This window comes from Aulonocara stuartgranti (genome assembly GCF_965226115.1).
Source record: "Aulonocara stuartgranti genome assembly, chromosome: 18".
In the NCBI taxonomy this organism is placed as follows: Eukaryota; Metazoa; Chordata; class Actinopteri; order Cichliformes; family Cichlidae; genus Aulonocara; species Aulonocara stuartgranti.
The window spans coordinates 13,611,369-13,630,723 of NC_138954.1; the positions used below are offsets into that span (position 1 = coordinate 13,611,369).

Sequence of the window (19,355 nt, forward strand, 5' to 3'; positions counted from 1 at the left end):
TAAAACAGACATAGCTACGTTAAAACAATAAAACAAGGTGCGACCTCTCCCACGCTCCCAGGATGTGGGGGGTGAACCAAGCCTGCAGCCTGCTAGAGATCACACATCTTGTCACTACACAATTGATTATATGCCTCTAAGTATACATGGTTAAACATTTCCTAATACAAATAACTACAAACAGCATCCTACCATAGGCAAACTTATATCACTAAAAGATTATACTGACTACTAAATACAATTTTCCATTGACATTCCCTCCTGTTGTCAGAAAAAACTTTTAAAGTGAGATATCAGTTTGTAACATCTTGTCGTACATTTTCTGTCACATCGTCATTAATCACACAAAGTCTTCATGTTCCAACAGGCCAAAGTTATCATCATCATTTGTCACAGCTGTATATGCAGCAATAGTAGATGATATTATGCGGTTAATCATGAGTCTTAGGCACAGCAATATACACGTTACAAAAACACAAAATAAAAGTAAAAATATTCCAACTCCGATGTGTAGTCTTTTTAGCACCTGTAACCAGGAGCCAGTTTATAGCCAAGAGAACCAGTCACTTGTATCACTTACATAGTCCTGGTCTTGAGCCTGCTGGATCTGTCTCAAAACATTCAGGGCGTCAGTCATGTTTGATGAATGCACATCGTCTGGTATGGAAGTGCAGCGTGTGGTATTAAAAAGGACGCAAAGTCCCCCTTTCTCTGCTAATAATATGTCCAGAGCTACTTGATGTTGCATCGCTGTAATCCGTAATGCATCAATTTCCTGGTTCTGCTGTTCGTTGATCTTACATGAAGCATTCAGGAAAAAGTCCAAACCAGTAATCCAGAGTTTCAATTCTCAGCATGTTTTTTCAGTTCCCATCCAGGGGAACAATGAATGGAGTACTTTCTGTCCAGTAGTCCATAATTTAAACTCCTTAGGCACGTCGCCTCCCCATATCGGGTCATGTGGTTGAAGTTTAGGAATCACTAATCTTCTTTTCCGGCGTAGTGTAGAAGTGGTGTTCACTGCAGTCATCCTGAAGGTGTGGTCTGACAGGAATATAGGAGCACATGTTCCTGTCCAGTCTGGGGGCAGTATGAAATATGCCCGTTGTCCACATAGCCAGGCCATTCCTTGCACCCAGTATGTGCCGTTAGAGGGTCCACTCATGTTCACAGGTGCGCCCTCTCCGTGGCCTGCAGTTTGGACACAGTTTGTGGTGTCTCCAAGGGGTCTGTCACCTTTCTCTTGCTGGTAACACATGGAGTGGTTCTTTCCGGGCACTTGGTCCAGGAACACTGGGAAATGGATAGAGATATTCCGATTTGTCACATTGAAGTCGATCCAAAAGAGTTGATCACATGTTCCATTACTAAGTCCAACAGCGTGTAAGATTTTATCGTCGATGGTGATTCGGCTGTGTTGGAATCCAATGCCAGCAAGGCTGGCTGCACACTTTGCTTGAGTGTTGTTCATATATTCGCCATATAATATGGGGTGTGTCGACGTGCTGGGCATATGAGAACAGACATAACAGTCTGTATTTGCCGATTCTGCCTTTGTTCCGTCGTGGATATAACGGTACCAGGCATTATTCATCCATGGATGAATGTGATCTTGCGTCATGTCCCTTAGGTGAGAGTTGTCGTGTGTCCATCTCTTCTGCCTGCCTCCTGGTTCAGCTGCTGTTGAGGTCAGCTGAAGTCCTGTAAGGGTGAGCATCGTAGTCAAGGTAACCAGGAGGGTCCACCTCCCCATGGTTGCACACAGATCCGTCACACCTCACACTTGGTTGCCCTAGAGTTGATCAGAGGCTGGAGGTTGGAGTGCAAGCTTACCCTACGGGGGCTCAATCAGCACTCCCCCCTCACCACTGAAACAACCAAGTGTGAGATTTCCCTAATGTGCTGTCTTGGGGGTGTCGGGGTTTCCTGGGACCTCAACCTTTTTGCAGTGGCTCTGATGTATCCAGGAGGGCCTCTCCGCTATTTTGCAGGCAGTTGGAGTGGTCAGAAGCACTTGAAATGGCCCCTCCCACCGTGGCGAGCTCCAATTTTTCCTTTGGAGTACTCGAACAAGGATCCAATCACCTGGCTTCAACCTGCAAAAAATAGGTGAAAGAGAGTCTTGCGGCAGTTTATTATTCAACACAACTTCTCTGTTTGTCAACAATTGAGTCATCCATTCTGCCAGAGTGGTTTCACGAATCGATTTATCTAGTGGCTCGCTAGTAACTGGTAGCGGAAAAGGTCTCCCATGTATAATCTCAAATGGGGACAGCTTGTTGCTTCCTTGTGTTATTCTCATCCACATCTTGACCAGGCCCAAACATTCTGGCCATGGTCTGCCAGTTTCTTCCATTATTTTCCTGAGCCTTTGTTTTATAGTGCCATTCGTTCTTTCCACTAATCCTGCACTCTTTGGATGATAGGCACAGTGATGTTTCAAACTGAAACCTAACACTTCAGACGCTTTGCTGATCACATCATTTACAAAATGGGTTCCATTATCTGATCTTATCAGAGTAGGAATGCCATATGTGGGAATGAAATGATTACAGAGACACTTTGCAACTGAGATTGCGTCTGCTTTTTTCACTGGGTATATTTCCGGCCATTTTGAGAATACATCTATAATTACTAGAGCATACTTTGAGCCCTGACACTCATTCAATTCAATAAAATCCATGTGAATTGTATGAAATGGATGAGGTGGTATAGGGAAATATCCTCTTTTTGGTCTTAAATTACCTTGGGTATTATGTTTTTGGCAGGTCATACATGTTCTCACATACTCTTTTGCTGAAGTTTCAAAATGTATAGCATAAAATTGTTGGGTTATTATAAAGGTCATCCCTCCTGTCGAGATATGACTTAAACCATGACTCACTAGAGCGGCTGTCTTGTGTAACGATTTAGGAAGAATGGGTTTTCCTGCAATTTTCATTATACCATCAATATCTAGTACTGCGCCATACTTTAGCCATTGCTTTTGTTCCTTTGATGGTGCTGCTTTTTGTTCGTCCTGCAGTACAGATATCGGAATGGTATGATTTTCATGAGTGGCTAATAAAATTGTAGTTGTCATGGCTGCTGCTTTCGCAGCTTTATCAGCAAAATTGTTTCCCTTCGTAATTTTGGAGTCATCTTTCTGATGTGCTGCACATTTACAAATTGCTAAATGTCGCGGTAGTTGGACTGTCTGTAACAGTCGCTTTAGCAAATCTGCGTGCTGAACTGGGTTTCCAGAGGAGGTAACCATTCCTCTGTTATCCCATATTTTTGCAAAGTGATGAACTGCTGCAAATACATACTGGCTGTCTGTGTGGATATTAATATCCTTTCCTTCATGTATCTCACATGCTCTGATTACTGCAATTAGTTCTGCACTCTGAGCTGAATGCGTGTGTAGCAAAGCTCTTGCTTCTACTATAGTGTCTAATGTAGTTACTGCATATCCTACACAGTTACGCCCTAGTGCATTTTTTGATGCTGAACCATCAACAAAAATGTCAATGAAACTTTCTTGTGGTGTACTGTAAATGTCAGCACGTGGTTTAGTTTCTTCTTCTAATTTTTCCACGCAGCGATGTGTTTTTCCCTCTGTGGGTGTTGGCAACAATGTGCTAGGATTTAAAGGTCCACATCTCACTATGTTGATATGGGATTGTGAAAGCAATATGCCAACATAAGAGAGTTGTCTCGCATGTGTTAAGAAAGGCAAATGTGCTTGTAGCAGTATAGAAGTTACTGCATGTGGTACTCTAATAGTCAGGGTGTGTCCCAAAACTATGTCGGCAGATTTTTTCACTGCCTCTGCAGCTGCTGCACACGCTTGTACACAGGTTGGCATTCCCGCGGCCACTGAATCGAGTTTGCTTGAATAAAAGGCTAGTGGCCTTTGTTTTTCTCCAAATGATTGTGTCAATACTGCTTTCATGTATCCCTGTGTTCCGTCTACGTTCAAGTAGAATGTTTTGTCATAATCTGGTAATGCAAGCACAACGTTTGTTTGGAGCATGACTTTTAATTTATTAAATGCTCCTTCTGCCTCTGGTGTCCACTGTATTTTATCTTTTAAAACGAGATTTCTTCCATAAATTAGGTTTTGCAGTGGTTGTACCTGTGCCGCATATTCTGGAATCCACGCCCTGCAGTAATTGCATAACCCGAGAAAACTCATCATCTGTTGCTTAGTTTGTGGCTGTGGTGCATTTTGTATAGCTTCTTTTCTTTTGTTTAGGAGTTTCCTTCCTTCACCTGAAAGGGTGTGACCTAAGTATGTTACTTCAGGTCTCCATAGTTGGAGTTTATTCAGAGACACTTTGTGGCCTTGCTCTGCCAGGTGACGCAGCACAGCCATAGTGTTCTGTTTACACCCTTCCTCTGTGTGGCCAGTCACCAAAATATCATCTACATAAAGTAGAAACTGTCCTTCTGCTGGCAGAGGGCAGGACATCATTGATTTCTTTAAAGCGTCAGCATAGAGAGTAGGGCTGTTTTGAAATCCCTGAGGTAACCTAGTATAGGTATATCTCTGTCCCTCAAATATGAAGCCAAACAGATGTCGCGCATCTGGATGTAAAGGCACTGAGAAAAAGGCGTTTGATAAATCTATCACTGAGAACCATTGTTCCTTTGGAGTGACTTGATTTAGTATAGTGTGAGGATTTGCTACTACTGGTGATATCATTTCAGTAATTTCATTTATTGCTCGCAGATCATGTACCAAACGATATTTTCCGGTGTTAGCTTTCTTAACTGGGAAGATTGGAGTATTGCAGGTAGCAGAATTAGTTTTTATTAAAATTCCTGCTTTTTCCATATCTTTTATCACTGGCTTAATCCCTTCTATTGCTTCCTTAGACAAGGGATACTGTGATTTAATGGGCCTGTGGGATGAAATGGTCTGTACTTTTACCGAATCTGCGTTTTTTATTAATCCCACATCTGTTGGACCATCCGACCACAGTGTAGAAGGTAAACTTTTAAGTGCTGGCTCTTCCTCTAACGAGAGAATTTCTCATTTTTGCGTACTGTCGTACAAATGAGTGTTGGGTGTAGTTTTTACCACCCAGCCTAGTGTGTATCTCATGCACCCTGTTCTTTTACCCTGTGCCCAACCCTCTTCTTCCGTAGGCGTATATTTGTCATTTTCTACTTTTTGCAGGATGTCACCTAACTGGTTCCATTGTGTACTTGTCGTTTTTGCAACTGACACATGGGGTTTTGTGATCCTATTCAGGTTTTTTATTTGATCTCGTTGTATCACTGAACATACTGCATTTCCGCTTTTTGTAACATATAAATGTTGCAAAGTCAAATATGGGCTTTTTAGGCTGTGCACCTGTTTATCATACAGAGGGTCTGGGCCTGGGGTTTGTTTATAGCGCAGGGTGTTGTGATACTCAGTTGGCTTCATTTTTTCGGCACTTGCGGGGAGATGTTTTTCAGCTGCTTCTTTGAGCTGCATAAGCGGTGGCAAATCTAATGACCAATAGTAGTTTGGCTCTCCCTTTCCTTCCCTCTGATAGGGGTCTCCCTCTACTAACATTATTTCTGCCGTCATACCTGTTTCTGTGGGGATAACTCCTATCCCTAATTTTGTCATCGCGTCTCTTCCTAGTAAGTTCACTGGGCAGGTTGGGTCTATTATACATGGCATGTTACAGGAGCGTTGACTGGGTTTATGCAAAAATGTCAGTGGCATTGTTAGTGGCTGGGTTTTTACATGCCCTGACGCTGTTTTCACCATTACTACTTCTCTAGAAAAGGTTGTGCGCGGGGGCTCTGCTTTAAGCACTGTTTTACAAGCTCCTGTGTCACACAACACTTGCAACTTTTTGCCATTTACATAGATCGTAAGCGTTGGCTTCCCGTCCAGTAAACTTACTAGCTGATGAACATTATATACTTCAGTTTCATCCTGTTCTAAATTATTTTCCGCATTTGTTAAAACTTTTACTTCTTTTCCATCTATGTGGCTCTCTTTTTCAGCTATCTGGGTGTTTGCAGCCACAGTGGTTGCAGCTAGTCATTCTGTGTCAAATGTTCTTTGTGTCTTACAGTCACGTGCAAAGTGTCCCTCTTTTCCACACCTCCAGCATGTAGTGTTAAAATCACCGTTTGGTGTTTGTCGAAACCTGCCTCTACCTCTTGCTTCTCCTCTATGCATTCCTCTCCCTCTCCTTTGACCTCTGAAAACTCCCCTGTAGCCCCCACTCCCACTAAAAGCCGTAAAAACGGTGTCAGTGTCTAGGGCAAAGACTGAGGCCTTCTCTTTGTTTTTCACTACTGTTTGTGCATGATTAGCATATTGAAGCGCCTCATCTACTGTGCCTGTATCTTGTGTTACCCAGTATTTTTCTACGTGAGACCTAATGCTTGGCAGTAATCCTTTAATAAAAGCACGTTTAAATTGTTGCTGGTATGGTGATTGCGGGTCATCAGCATAATTTAGACCTGAGTTCTGTCTGAAAACTGGTCTCAGCCTGTCCATGTATTCATGTGGGTTTTCCGTGTTACTTTGTTTAACTTGGTCTATTTTACCATAATTGGCCTTTGGCGCTAGTTGTTGACGGGCCCTATCAAACACAGGTATTAATGCTGCTTGGAGATCAGCATGACCTGGGGGAAACGCTCTACCATCCGGTAGGGAGCCAGTGAAGTCTCCCCTAATTCTTCCCCAGGAGAGCCCTAGGCAGTCTTGAAATAATTGTATCACCTCGTGACCGTTTAAATGCCACTGGGTAATTACTTCACGCACGGCAACTTGCCATGGTTCGTATCCTTCCTGTATTAGTGGAATGCCTTTTATTACATTCTGCCTATCTTTATGTGTCCACGGGCGGTAAACAAGGATCGTGGGTCTGTCATCCCTGCCTCCTCCATGACTATCACCTAGGAGCGTGCCATATCTGGGGTTTGCCACTTCAACTAATGGACACGCTAATGTAGATGATGGTGGTGGGTCTGGGTGTGAACCACGGCTGTTGCACCCTTTTTCAGAGCCATGATCAGATCTTCCTGGATGAAAATCTATTTCATGCTCAGCTAACAGCGTTTGTGCGTCCCTGTATGCATTGTCAAGTTTAATTTTCCTATGTCTTAGCCACATGGGAGATCGTTCAAAATGAGGTTTTGATGTAATGCTGGCTGTTTCTCCTACAGTTGGTGCGGAAAATTTAACGGAGGGGTCTAAAAAAGAGTTATGTGGGTCTGTTAATGGAGGTCTTTGTTCAGTACATGCTTGTTTTGTAGTTTCATCATCAGGGGTTATTAAAGCTGCTGCTAGTTGTTTTTTCTTTTCCTCTTTTTTAATTTTATTTTCAGTTCTCCTTTCAGTTTCACTTTTCCATGCTTGGAAAAACCTATACTCTTCATTACGTTTTAATTTCTTTTTTTGGGTCTATTGTTAATGTAATTTCTTGTTTTAAGGCAGCTCCCAGCTGGGTAACAGCTGAGGGGCTGCATTTCCCTTTCCAGTTACAGCTTTTTGTTTTTCGTGGATTTCTCCACCTGTTTAAACTTATTTGTCCCGCCCCTGGACATTTCTTTTCTAGCCACTGCTCGTCAGCAGTGAGTTTAATGGGCTGATTCCCCATTTTCACAGAACTGCAAAGCTTTCTCTGGCACGCTCGACTCAGGAATGGTTTACTGATACGGCCTTCGACTTCACCCTAACGGTGAAGCGGTATCAGTTTTATGAGATGAAACTCAACCTTTTTCCTTTGTCACCAGTACATGGGCTCTTGCAGGATACACAAAAATGGAAGTAGTTCAGCAATTTATTGTGCTGTAAAATCAACTTACTTCCAGACACACACACATATGGACATTTGCGCGCTTTTACAATTTGTCACGAAGTAATTTCAGCTACTTCTAAAACTAGTCAAATTCGGCTCCTTCCGGCGAACCCAACCTAATTTGTCACGAGATAATTTCAGCTACCTCTAAAACTGGTCGAAACACAATTCTTTTTGGCGAACTTAAACCTAATTTGTCACGAGATAATTTCAGCTACCTCTAAAACTAGTCAAATTCGGCTCCTTCCGGCGAACCCAACCTAATTTATCACGTTACTTAAACGTATTTTTACTTTAAATCTTTGCGGCCGTCTTTAAATACCAAATAGTGTTTCTCACCCCCGATGTCCCACTGACGGTTCGGATCACCAGACTGAATCCCAGCGCCGTGGACCTGGTCACCGGCCCAGACTCGAATTCACGCTCTGGGACTCTCTCCTCGTCTAAGAGGGCTGTGCACAGACTTCGGTGCCGGCTCCCCACGGCGTCAGGAATCAGTGCTGGATCCTGGAACAGAGTCACAGATAACAGTTCTGATATATTCTGCTCCGGCTACGAAGGACCAAGTAAATGTTAGGGAAAATGTTCTAAAACACTTCTTCAGTAAAGACTCAGAGAAGAGAAACACACAGAAGTTCTTGCTAGCAAGGGCAGCCTCCACACTAAGAGACTCCAGTGAGAGAACTGCCCTGGTCTTTATTTATACTCTTGAGCGTATGTGTGTGTGTATGGTGTGTGTGTGGTGTGTGTGTGTGTGTGTCACTGCTGATCAAAAGGGTCATATAACATACAAACACAAAAGGTACATCCTTGGTCATAAAGAGGGTAGTCTCCCCCACCCTAGATGGCACGGTGAGGAAGTCCAGCAGTTAAAGCACTTAGACTAAAACAGACATAGCTACGTTAAAACAATAAAACAAGGTGCGACCTCTCCCACGCTCCCAGGATGTGGGGGGTGAACCAAGCCTGCAGCCTGCTAGAGATCACACATCTTGTCACTACACAATTGATTATATGCCTCTAAGTATACATGGTTAAACATTTCCTAATACAAATAACTACAAACAGCATCCTACCATAGGCAAACTTATATCACTAAAAGATTATACTGACTACTAAATACAATTTTCCATTGACAGCTATCTAGCTTAGTTCTTGGTTATAGTTTGCTTTTAGTCACTGTTTCAGTATATACCACCCATCTCTGTGTAAGGTGTTCTCATGCTTTAGTTATTTCCTGGTTTATTTTGGAAACTCTTGTCTCATGTATGTTATATTTAGTTTTGCTTCACTTTGCAATCTGCCTCCTCCTCTGTCTGCTTTTGGGTCCACACTTGAACCAACTCCAAACATGACAGTATCACCATTCACCTTTTTACTTAGAGAAACATACTTAGATGGTACTAAGATGCTGCCGTGATGCCACAAGTTGACAGGGAAGCTTTTGTTTTGGGGGTGCTTAAAATGTAAAATGGAAGCAATTTACAAACAGGATTTGAAATGATGAGTTTATGTCTTTCTTTAAAAGAAGAAAAAGGCTGCTGTTAATTCAACGGATGCCCACAACATGTGGTAAAAGACTTCTAGGCTTAAATCGGGTTAAACGAAGTTGAAAATGTTATGTCTTTTTATGTTGTTTCTGTTTAGCTGCATTCAAATTATTTTATTTGAATGCATATATTACAAGGAGAGCAGAGATGTAATTCAAAGTAAAAGCCTTTTCTATTTTGGAATAAACTGAACATTTATTTGATTAAATACTCTGAAATTATTTTGTTACTTCCACACATATATGAGCTTGAGCCCCAGACTCCAACGGCCAATGCAGTGTATCCCAGGAGCAAATCTGTTTTATTACTCGGTTAAGTCTAATGACTTCAGTGCTGAGTGTATTTGAATAGGCAGTGACCTGTTTTTTAGTTTCCATTGGAAAACAATATTACTGTATCCCACTTTTTTCAAAGATTCTTTTGGTAAATATGTCACTGGCTGCAATTGTGTGCAAGCTTTTTCACCAGTCTACTGTTCTTTACAGCACTGTCGCCCACTATTATTTATTTATTTACTTTTTCAAAAATGACCTCTGACAAGAAAGCCTAATTTCTGCTGTTCAATACCAGAGAAATTGAAACTTTTACAAATTATGCCAAATTGCAAAATGCTTAGCTCTGTCTCTAATAAAACCTCTGAAACTTTGTTCAGCATCAGGCAATGTTCATATGTTGATTCATGGTTTTCTTCCATTTTTGATCTAGTGCAGAATATTTTTAAGGGATTATCTGCTATAAAGCTTTGTTTTTATACATTGTTAAAAAAAAACTTAACAGTTTTTTTGTTTTACAAATGTGGCGGGGTGGGGGTGCGTGTGTGTGTGTGTGTGTGTGTGTGTGTGTGTGGTGGGGGGGGGGGGTCATTTCCCGAGGGGGATGTAAGCTGGCAACATAAACAGGGATATGTGGTCCAACTGGCCCAGGCGGGTGATGGTGAGGCTTTGTAGTAGCTCTGTTTAATGTTGGAGCAGACTTTATCCTTTTCGCAGATGTAGCACAGTTTACATGCAAGTGAAATTTGGGGAACACTACTTTTAAGTCCACATGATTAAAGACGTCAGCTTTAATGTGTGCTGCTTCTTATTCATCTTTCTTATTCAGGTGGGTGTGAATGGCATTATGTAGAAGGCTAAGGCCTGAGTTAGATTTAGCATTGGAAGCTATATCTAGTGCCGTGGTCAGAATAGCTTGAATCTCACGAGGAAGAAAAATCTCACAAACTCTAAGTCTGGAGAGCAGTGATTGTCCACAGTCTTAGTATTATTTGCTCATTTTTCATTAATATAAAGGGAAAGACCCCCACCTTGCTGTTGTTTCTTTGAGTTCTGGTTTCTGTATTGACAAGTGCATTGGGTTTTGCTGGGTAAATCCTCTGCAGCAGTCCCCAGTGAGTCTATTATCTTCCAGCTGTAGCCTCAGCTCATCCCCTTTGTTAATAATCGTGGTTTGTGAGGAAAAGGCTGGGCAGCGTAGGTTTGTGCAGTGTTTTCTTTACCCTTTCTCACTCACCAGCTTGGCAGGCTCATTTTTGTTTCCTGTATCACTGCCTCTGCCTTCTATCCCAATTGATCCCAGGATCCTGTCTTGGGAGATGACCTAAAACAGAGCTTGAGTGATACTTTTTGCCTAAATGCTCTGGCACTGCCTTGGGGTAGTCTGTGATCATTAAGTTGTTCTTTCTTTCTTTTTTCTTCTAGAAACCTTTCTTCTAGACACCAAAACATCAAAAATGGGTAATGAATTACCAAAGGAGAGTAACATGGGAAGCTCCCTGAGATGCTGCAAATGTTTTAAAGTCTTGCCTCCATGCAAATCATTTGATGACTTATACCAAAGTACTATTCATGGGCGACACGTACATGTGTTTAATGGAGGTGAATACTACAGACCAGTTGGTTACAATGATGCATATGAGTGTGATTATTGCTTTAATAAGCCAATCAGAGATCAAGAGGAAATGAGAAGAGAAGAGGAGAGGAAGAGAAGAGAGGAGGAGAGGAGAAGAGAAGAGGAGAGAAGAAGAGAGGAGGAAAGGAGAAGAGAAGAGGAGAGAAGAAGAGAGGAGGAAATGAGAAGAGAAGAGGAGAGGAGAAGAGAAGAGGAGAGGAAGAGAAGAGAGGAGGAGAGGAGAAGAGAAGAGGAGAGGAAGAGAAGAGAGGAGGAGAGGAGAAGAGAGGAGGAAAGGAAGAGAAGAGAGGAGGAGCAACAGAAAGAAAAACTGAATCAAAGACTAAAAGAATCTCACCAACAAGCTAAAGAGCAGTTTGAGAAAAAATTGAGCAGCCACATCTTAGATGAATGTGAGTCCAAACGAGATGTTCTAATAGGGCATCTGGATGAGTTTCAAGCCAGCTATGAATCAGGCAGTGACAGTGATGAGTTTCTTGAAATCCTCTCAGTGAAATGCAGTCTTCCACTTTCAAATCTCAGTCTGAGTCAGCTCACAGCTGATCAGCTCAGTGAGATCCTTTCAGTCCTGGACAAACTTCTGTTTGATGAGTGGATTCGTGCTCCTCCATCCATCAGCACTCTGCAGCACACTCAGGTGTTCATCACAGAGCTCTGTGCTCTGTCTCTGGAAATATCTGAAGGAGTTTCCCTACAAACCATCTCCAATCATATGCAGTCCCTTTTGGTATCCATCAGCCAATCAGCATGTGGTGTTTTTGAGATTTTCTTCTTGACTCAAGCCCTGTATCTGAACCTGATGCACTTTTTCAGTGATGGTAGCAGATCTGATAATGATGCTGTCCTCATAGCCAAACAATGGGCAGAATATGAGATTTCCACTGAGAACCTCTTTATAATTGAATTCCTGAGCACCCTCACATCATCACTGCAGAGTGCAGTTGGAAGAGCCTCTGTGTTCACTTTAAAGATGGAAATCCAGTGTTTAAAGCTTCTCTTATTCACACTCACAGATCTAAATGGAAAAGAAGCCCACTCAAAATCCACTGAAATGCTCCTCAAACTTGTGCAAAGAAACCAATGGACTCCAATGGAGGCAGTCACTCTGCTTAAAGCACTGTCACAGAAATATGCAGATGATGATTCCATAACTGAAATCCTTACCTTGGTACGAGTGTATGACATACCACCAGACTGGATAGATGACTGTGGGCACTCTCTAATCCAGCTCCTTGAATCTGCTGCTGCTGAGAGATTTTGTCAGGATTTACAAAAGACTCTAAGAGGAAACGATGAGAACAGTGTAACTGCAGTTCTAGCAGAAGTAAAGATGTTGTGGAATTTGGATGACTCTGTCATTGATATGATAAAAAACATTAACACTGGTGTCCTGAAATATACAGAAAATGTACCAAAAGAAGAAACTTTTATGAAAGATTCATTTAAATGTGAATCTTTGAATGCAGACAACATACAGAAATGTCTGTGTCAGCTCTGCAAAGCAGTGTTTAATATAAAAGGCTGGTGGCCCACGGTGAGGCAGATGGTGCGGTGGTGTGGACTGGTGCTGACTCATAAAAGTGGAGTGGTACAACTGGTTGGTGTGGAAGAAGACCCATGTGTTACAGCCATGTTTGCAGCCATGCAAGTCTGCATGGGAAACAAACTGGACATTGTGCTGAGCTCCGATGTTCACTCAGAGGAGCAAACAAAGGAGTGGTCTGACTTCTACAAGCACCTTAACATTTCACTTAACACAAACATGAAGAAGACTGACCCATCATTCCAGGATGTCTATGAAGCAGACATTGTTTATGGTACAATGGATGATTTTGTGTCAGATTATGTTCAACGTGGCATAGAGGCAATGGAAACGGGGCATACACAGTTTAGTCGTGGATTTATTATTGAAAAACAAAGTCTCAGTGTTCTGCATGCTCTGGAGCTTTCAAGACTCAAAGACGATGACTCCCTGGTGTTTGCTGCGGAGGTCCTGCAGAACCTCATGAGTAAATTTCACAGTGAAGATGTGGGACTGAAACACATGTTCATTAAGGCCCTTTTTCAGGTCCTCCACAGCAATCTAAACCAAGATACAACCACTGACACAAAAATCATCACCATCTCAAAGAAAATCACCGGGAAGAAAATGCTTTCTAATGAGATCTTTATTTTGACTTTTCTTGAAAATCTCTTGCAAGTGTTTGCTAGAGAAACAGAAGCTGTTAAAAACATGACAGATCCTGCAGGCAAATGTTGTTTGGAGAATTTATTTGCCTGCGTGGAACAATTCCAAGACTTAGACAAAGAAACCAAAGAAGTCTTCAAGATGGTTTCAAATCTTGGGGAACAAAGACTTTGGTCACCAGTAGAGGTCTTAAACCTTCTTGGAACATTAACTGACCACCACTATGATCAAAACTGTATTTTCATCATGAAGATTTTACATTTGATGGAAACATATCAGGTTTCCTCTAAGTGGAAAGATGAAAACAATAAATCTCTCCTTGAGCTCATAGATTCATGCACAACTAAGAATCTGATCCAGCATCTAGAAAAGAGCCTTAAAGATGAGAAAACTAAAAGCATTGACAACCTTTTTTATGAAATACAGCAGATGAAAGAAATTGATGAACAAACACTGAGTAAATCATACAACATAGTAACTCATGTAACAAACTTAATCAAAACTGGTGAAATTAAAAAACACAGAGACATACAGCGAGCTAGGACTCTGAGTCACAGCATGGAGGTTGGGGATTTACAGCAGGTCCTTGCAGTCTTATGCAATGCTGTACACCTCCACAAAGCTGAAAGGAAGTGGTTTCCCAGGACAACTCAGATGATAAGCTGGTGCCTGTTGGCCTTGTCTGACACTGGGAAGCTCCTGGAGATGGGAACTGGAGAAGGAAAGTCTTGTGTCATAGCGATGTTTGCAGTGCTGCGTGTGCTTAGAGGTGAAAAGGTGGATGTGGTGTCCAGCTCTTCTGTGTTATGCCAAAGAGATGCTGAAGAATGGGCAGAATTTTACAAATACTTTGGCATTACAGTCGACACAAACACAAATAAAAATGAGGATAAAGATCGGAAAGAATGCTATCAGAAGGACGTGGTCTATGGAACCATTGAAGCCTTTGCTGCTGATCACCTTCGCCAAATATTTGAGATGAAGGATGTGAGGCCTGATCGTAACTTTCAGTGCATCATTATCGATGAAGTGGACTCACTGCTGTTGGATCAGGGAGTGCAGCTGACATACCTGTCCAGCCCCATGGTCTCCATGCAGCACCTGAACATTATTCTCACCATGATCTGGAGCCACGTCAGTCAGTATGGCTTCCTATCTACAGGACACCAGACATTTGTACGAGGTCCTCCTGCTTCATTCTTCAAGGCTATCTATGACTCAATAAACACAGAAGACACTGAAATTAATGATCCAATGGACATTTTAACTATTGCTGAAGAATCCAACATTGTGCCAAAAGGATTTTCAGAAGAAATCTACAAAATGAAAAAAGATGAAATTCTCAGTAAACTGAAAACAGTGAGTCAGGATTCTATGGTAGACTTTTTCAAAGAAATTGAGGACTATGTGCCTTATGGCTTTACTGTTTACACGCTAGATGACAAGAGACTACTCTGTCTTCAAAAGTGCAGTCCATATAATGACCGGGACATCCCAGAGCTTTCATTTCTTGTGCTGGAGGAAGGATTGTGTTGTCCTCTCTATGAGTCAGAAGAAGTTCTCGTCAAGCCCATTGCAGAAATGATCTCTGAGAGGATTCAGTACACCCCATGTGAAAACAATACAGAAAAAATCAGCATTCCTGGATTCTTGAAGACTCTGGTGGAGAAGAAAGTCTCAGTGTGGGTTCAGAATGCCTTTCTGGCAATGTTACTGAAAGAAGGACGAGAATATGTCATAGAAAATGACAACGTCTGTCCAGTGGACTTCAGATCCACTGGTATTGTTGAACTGAATAAGAAATGGGGGGATGGTCTGCAGCAGTTTGTGGAGATTAAACACCAAGTCAAACTGAGCACAATTTCAACAGTGACAAACTACATTTCCAACGTTTCGTTTTTTGAGAAATACCAGGGGAAAATATACGGAACAACAGGAACACTGGGGAGCAAAGCAGACATTCAGTTTTTGCAGGACCTGTATCCAAATCTCTCTGTGTGCAAAATGTCAACATTCAACAGGAAAAAGTTATTTGAGGTCAAAGGTACTCTGAAAAAAACAGCTGAAGAATGGAAATCTGAAATAAAAGATGTGGTCACAGCTCAGATTTCCCCAAATTCATACAGAGAAGGAAGAGCAGCGTTGGTGATCTGTGAAACTATAAACAAAGCCAAAGAGATCTACGAAGAGCTGAAGAGCAGCATCCCAGGTGAAATCATTCTCTACTGCCGCAGTGACAGAGACAGTTTGAGTAAAATAGACAAGGAGCTGCTTCCTGGTGATGTCATTGTTGCCACAAACCTTGCCGGCCGTGGCACAGACATAAAAGTGTCCCCAAAGGTGAACAATAATGGAGGGTTATTTGTGATCCTCTCCTTCCTTTCTGAAAATACGAGGGTGGAACTCCAGGCTTTTGGACGAACTGCACGCAAAGGTAAACCTGGATCTGCTCAGATAATCATTTCCACCGAACACCTGCAGCCATCTTTCAGCACAGTGTCCTCTCTGGAGGAAGCCAAGAGCACAAGAGACAGACTTGCAGCAGAAAAGATAAAACACATGATGAACGATGTTGCTGAGATGAAACTGCGGGAGGACCTTTTTTCAGAATACTGTGAAACACTACAAGATATTTATGACACCACTGATGGAGACGAGGAAAAAGCTGTTGTTGCCATCATGAATGAGTTCTGGGGGATTTGGCTGCAAACTAAATCAGAAGAAATTGATCAGTTGAAAAGAAATGAACTGCAAGAGAGTCTGAAAGCTGATTTGTCAAAGGCAAAAAGTCAGTCTGAAAGTCAGACTTCACCAAGTTCCAGCATTTATCACTATATCAAGTTTGGAAATATTGCACTGGATGAAAAAAAGTGGGATATTGCAGCCAGACTGTTTGAAAAAGCCATGAAACAGGATGAAAGCTGGGCAGCTGTAGCTTTTTACAATCATGCATACTGTACTATACAACAAAAGAAATCAGATTACCTCACTAAGGCCATAGATGATCTAACAAAGGCACAGGAATCTTTGAAGTTTCTTAATGAGGAACTAATAGTCTGTCTTCAGTTTGTAAAAATGTCCTCTGCAGACTCAGCCAACAGCAACACAACCAGCCTGGAAAAACAGTTATCAACCAGGTCCACAATGTATAGTTACTTTGAAAAAAACATTACTGAGGCCATCCAAAAGTTACAAGAAATAAGAGAGAAAGGGAGGGATGCAATGGCCCCAAAATCCCCAATGTTCTCACTATTTTCAGATGCTGATAAAGATCTCCAAGATGAAGCTTACAATCTCTACAGACGAGGTCTGAAATATGTATTTTCTGTGGAAGAAAAGCCTCGTTTCTCATGGGAAGGTCTGCTGGTGTTCTTTCTTGGAGTTTTACAGATTGTTGGAGGAGCACTGCTCACTGCATTTACATTTGGAACATTTGCTCAAGTTGGAATGGGACTGATTATTGAGGGAATATCAGACTGCATCACTGGCATTGAGGCCATGGTGACAGGAGAATTCAGCTGGAAGTCATGGGCTATAGAAAAAGCCATTTCTATTGGTGTCTCTCTCATTGGGTTTGGAGTTGGAAAGCTGATTTCAAAGGGCTTCAAATGTTTTAAATCCTTAGTTAAATTTGGCAAACAGCTTAAGTCAATGCCAAAATTTCTCTCTAGACAAGCTAAAGATGGCTTCAGTACTGTTTTAAAGACAAATATGAGGAATGCAGTAAAACACACAGCTAAAAAAATTGCAGAAGAACTAATCACCTTTGGACTGGGAAAGGCAGAAGATGAAATAATTAAAAAAATATTAGAAGAAATCGAAAGCAAGGTGAAAGAGAGAACTGATCATGATGTGAAATTAAAAATAGAAAAAGAGCCTTCATCTTCATTAGTAGACCTCATTATTCTTTCACAACTTGAGGACAAAAAACAACTTCATGATCTCCTGAATGACGAGAGAAGAAAGGAAGAGCTGCTGGCCGTTTTCACAGACTTAAGCAAAACTGCAATACAGCCATTCTATGCAGACCTCAGCTGGCAGAACAAACTGAATTCATCCCTCTACAAAGTGATTGAAAAAGCTAAATCACACACTGGAGGAACAGCAAAAGCAATTCTGACAGTTATACAAGGTGTCCACATGGTCACACTGGCAGGGGAAGCCATCAGTGCAGTGCTCAGCCTGTCAGACAAATTCTTTTCAAATTTTCATGAACAGCTGAAAATATTTAAAGAAAAGCAACGAAAATCAGAGACTGTGAATGTAAGTGATCTGTCTGCAGAAGACATTAAACTGCTGAAAGATTTCAAGCAGGATTTAGCCAGCACCATCAGTACGTTATTGGCTGATGCTTTGGTGGAAGTTTTCCACCAGAAGTTCTCCAGTCACATGTTTTCTATTGTTAAAGACAAGGCAAATGGTGTTATTGGTAAATATGTGAGAAATGGTTTAAAGAGTGCCAGAACAGAGGAAAAGCTCAGAGCAGGACAGGAAAACAGATACATTGCATACATGCCAAAACACCCAAATTCTAACCTAAAAGTTGAAGGAGAGGCAGGTCAACGCTCACGATCACATGCTGAAAAGATCAAGAACTCCACGACTGCAGGCACCATCCTTGATATCAGAGTCCTGTCAGAAGCCACTGGCACTAAAGTTGTCATCCTAACAGAGGACAGCAATGGAAGACTTACCAAAATGCAGGAGCTGAGCCCAGACACTCGACATGCCAGTCAAACTGTGACCCTGATCTACAGACCAAAGAGTGACCAATACCCCGATGGCCATTATGATGTGCACATCAACAACCAGACAGTGAGCATAGACAACAAAGGCAAGAGCTGTCTGTTTTCTGCTTGGGCACGTGGAATAAAACCACAAGCCAGTGAAGAAGAGATCACTGTGGAAGCAAATCGTCTTCGATCTGTGGAGGCTGATGCTCTCCTCAGTTACCCAGGCCAATGGGAGCCTTTCATCAAGCGGAAAGAATTAACTGAAACAATCAGGGGAGGGGACTGGTACATGTTAGAGGGAACTGCACCCAAACAAGCCATAAAAGAAAGCAAAGAGTTACGTCAGAAATTAGTGGGCCAAGTAGGAAAATACAAAAACTGGCAAACACATGCAAAAAAAAATAAAGGAACTGGAAAGTTCATCAATGCAGATCACCAGCCACCAGTCAGTAGCATATTGAAGGCCAGAAAATTGAACCAGAATAGCAGATTAGCAGAAGCCATGCTTGAAGTGGCAACAAACTCATCTACTGGGAACATTTCTGATGTACACAAATATCATGGCCGTGAACTTCCAACAGTTTATGTGCCTGCAGAAGTACATCGTGAATTTCCCAGTACAAAATCACCAGCCTTCAGAGACCTTTTGGCTGCAGCCATAAGTAGTAATGATGTTGTGGGTACTTTCAAGCTGACAATCCTTGGTTCAATGCCAAGATTCTGGTTGGATAGTAGCAGGAACTTCAAAAACTTCCAGAATACAAATATAAGCAAAAGCAGACTTAAAGATTTTGAAAAAAGTTTTCCACACCACAGTGAAAAGATGGTAAAGGAATGGTCTGACCAGCTTAAAAACAAAGGTGTTATGACAGATGACCATCTAACTACTATTAATAATTGGATCGCTAACCAGGGCTACAAAGATCAAAACGATCCACACAGGAAAGAAGTTGCCAACCTCCTCTGATGAAAAGGTAACATCAAATTTTACATCATATTATATGTGATTCATAATGAAAGGGATGGGAGGTACCTGGAGTAGCATGCATTGTGGTAAGCATCTGACCAGAGTGGATTTCTGTTTTCTTTTCAGTTTGCGAGAGAGGAGAATGTGACTCTTACAAGCAAATGAAGTACAGTGAAAACCTGGAGATCTTCCACCTGCCTAATCATCATT

At 41.8% G+C, this 19,355-nt stretch overlaps 1 protein-coding gene across 1 annotated transcript in view; it reads left to right on the forward strand.

Annotated features, from left to right (window-relative positions):
* The window catches only part of LOC309693767 (uncharacterized protein), a 27,431-nt gene extending 10,968 nt beyond the window's left edge, over nucleotides 1-16,463 (forward strand). Inside the window, 2 exon segments of the mRNA XM_082513286.1 lie at nucleotides 11,047-16,247; nucleotides 16,249-16,463. Of these exon segments, the coding sequence (XP_082369412.1) occupies nucleotides 11,079-16,247; nucleotides 16,249-16,353 (5,274 nt within the window). The 5' untranslated portion in view covers nucleotides 11,047-11,078 and the 3' untranslated portion in view covers nucleotides 16,354-16,463.
* The last annotated feature ends 2,892 nt before the right edge of the window (nucleotides 16,464-19,355 follow it).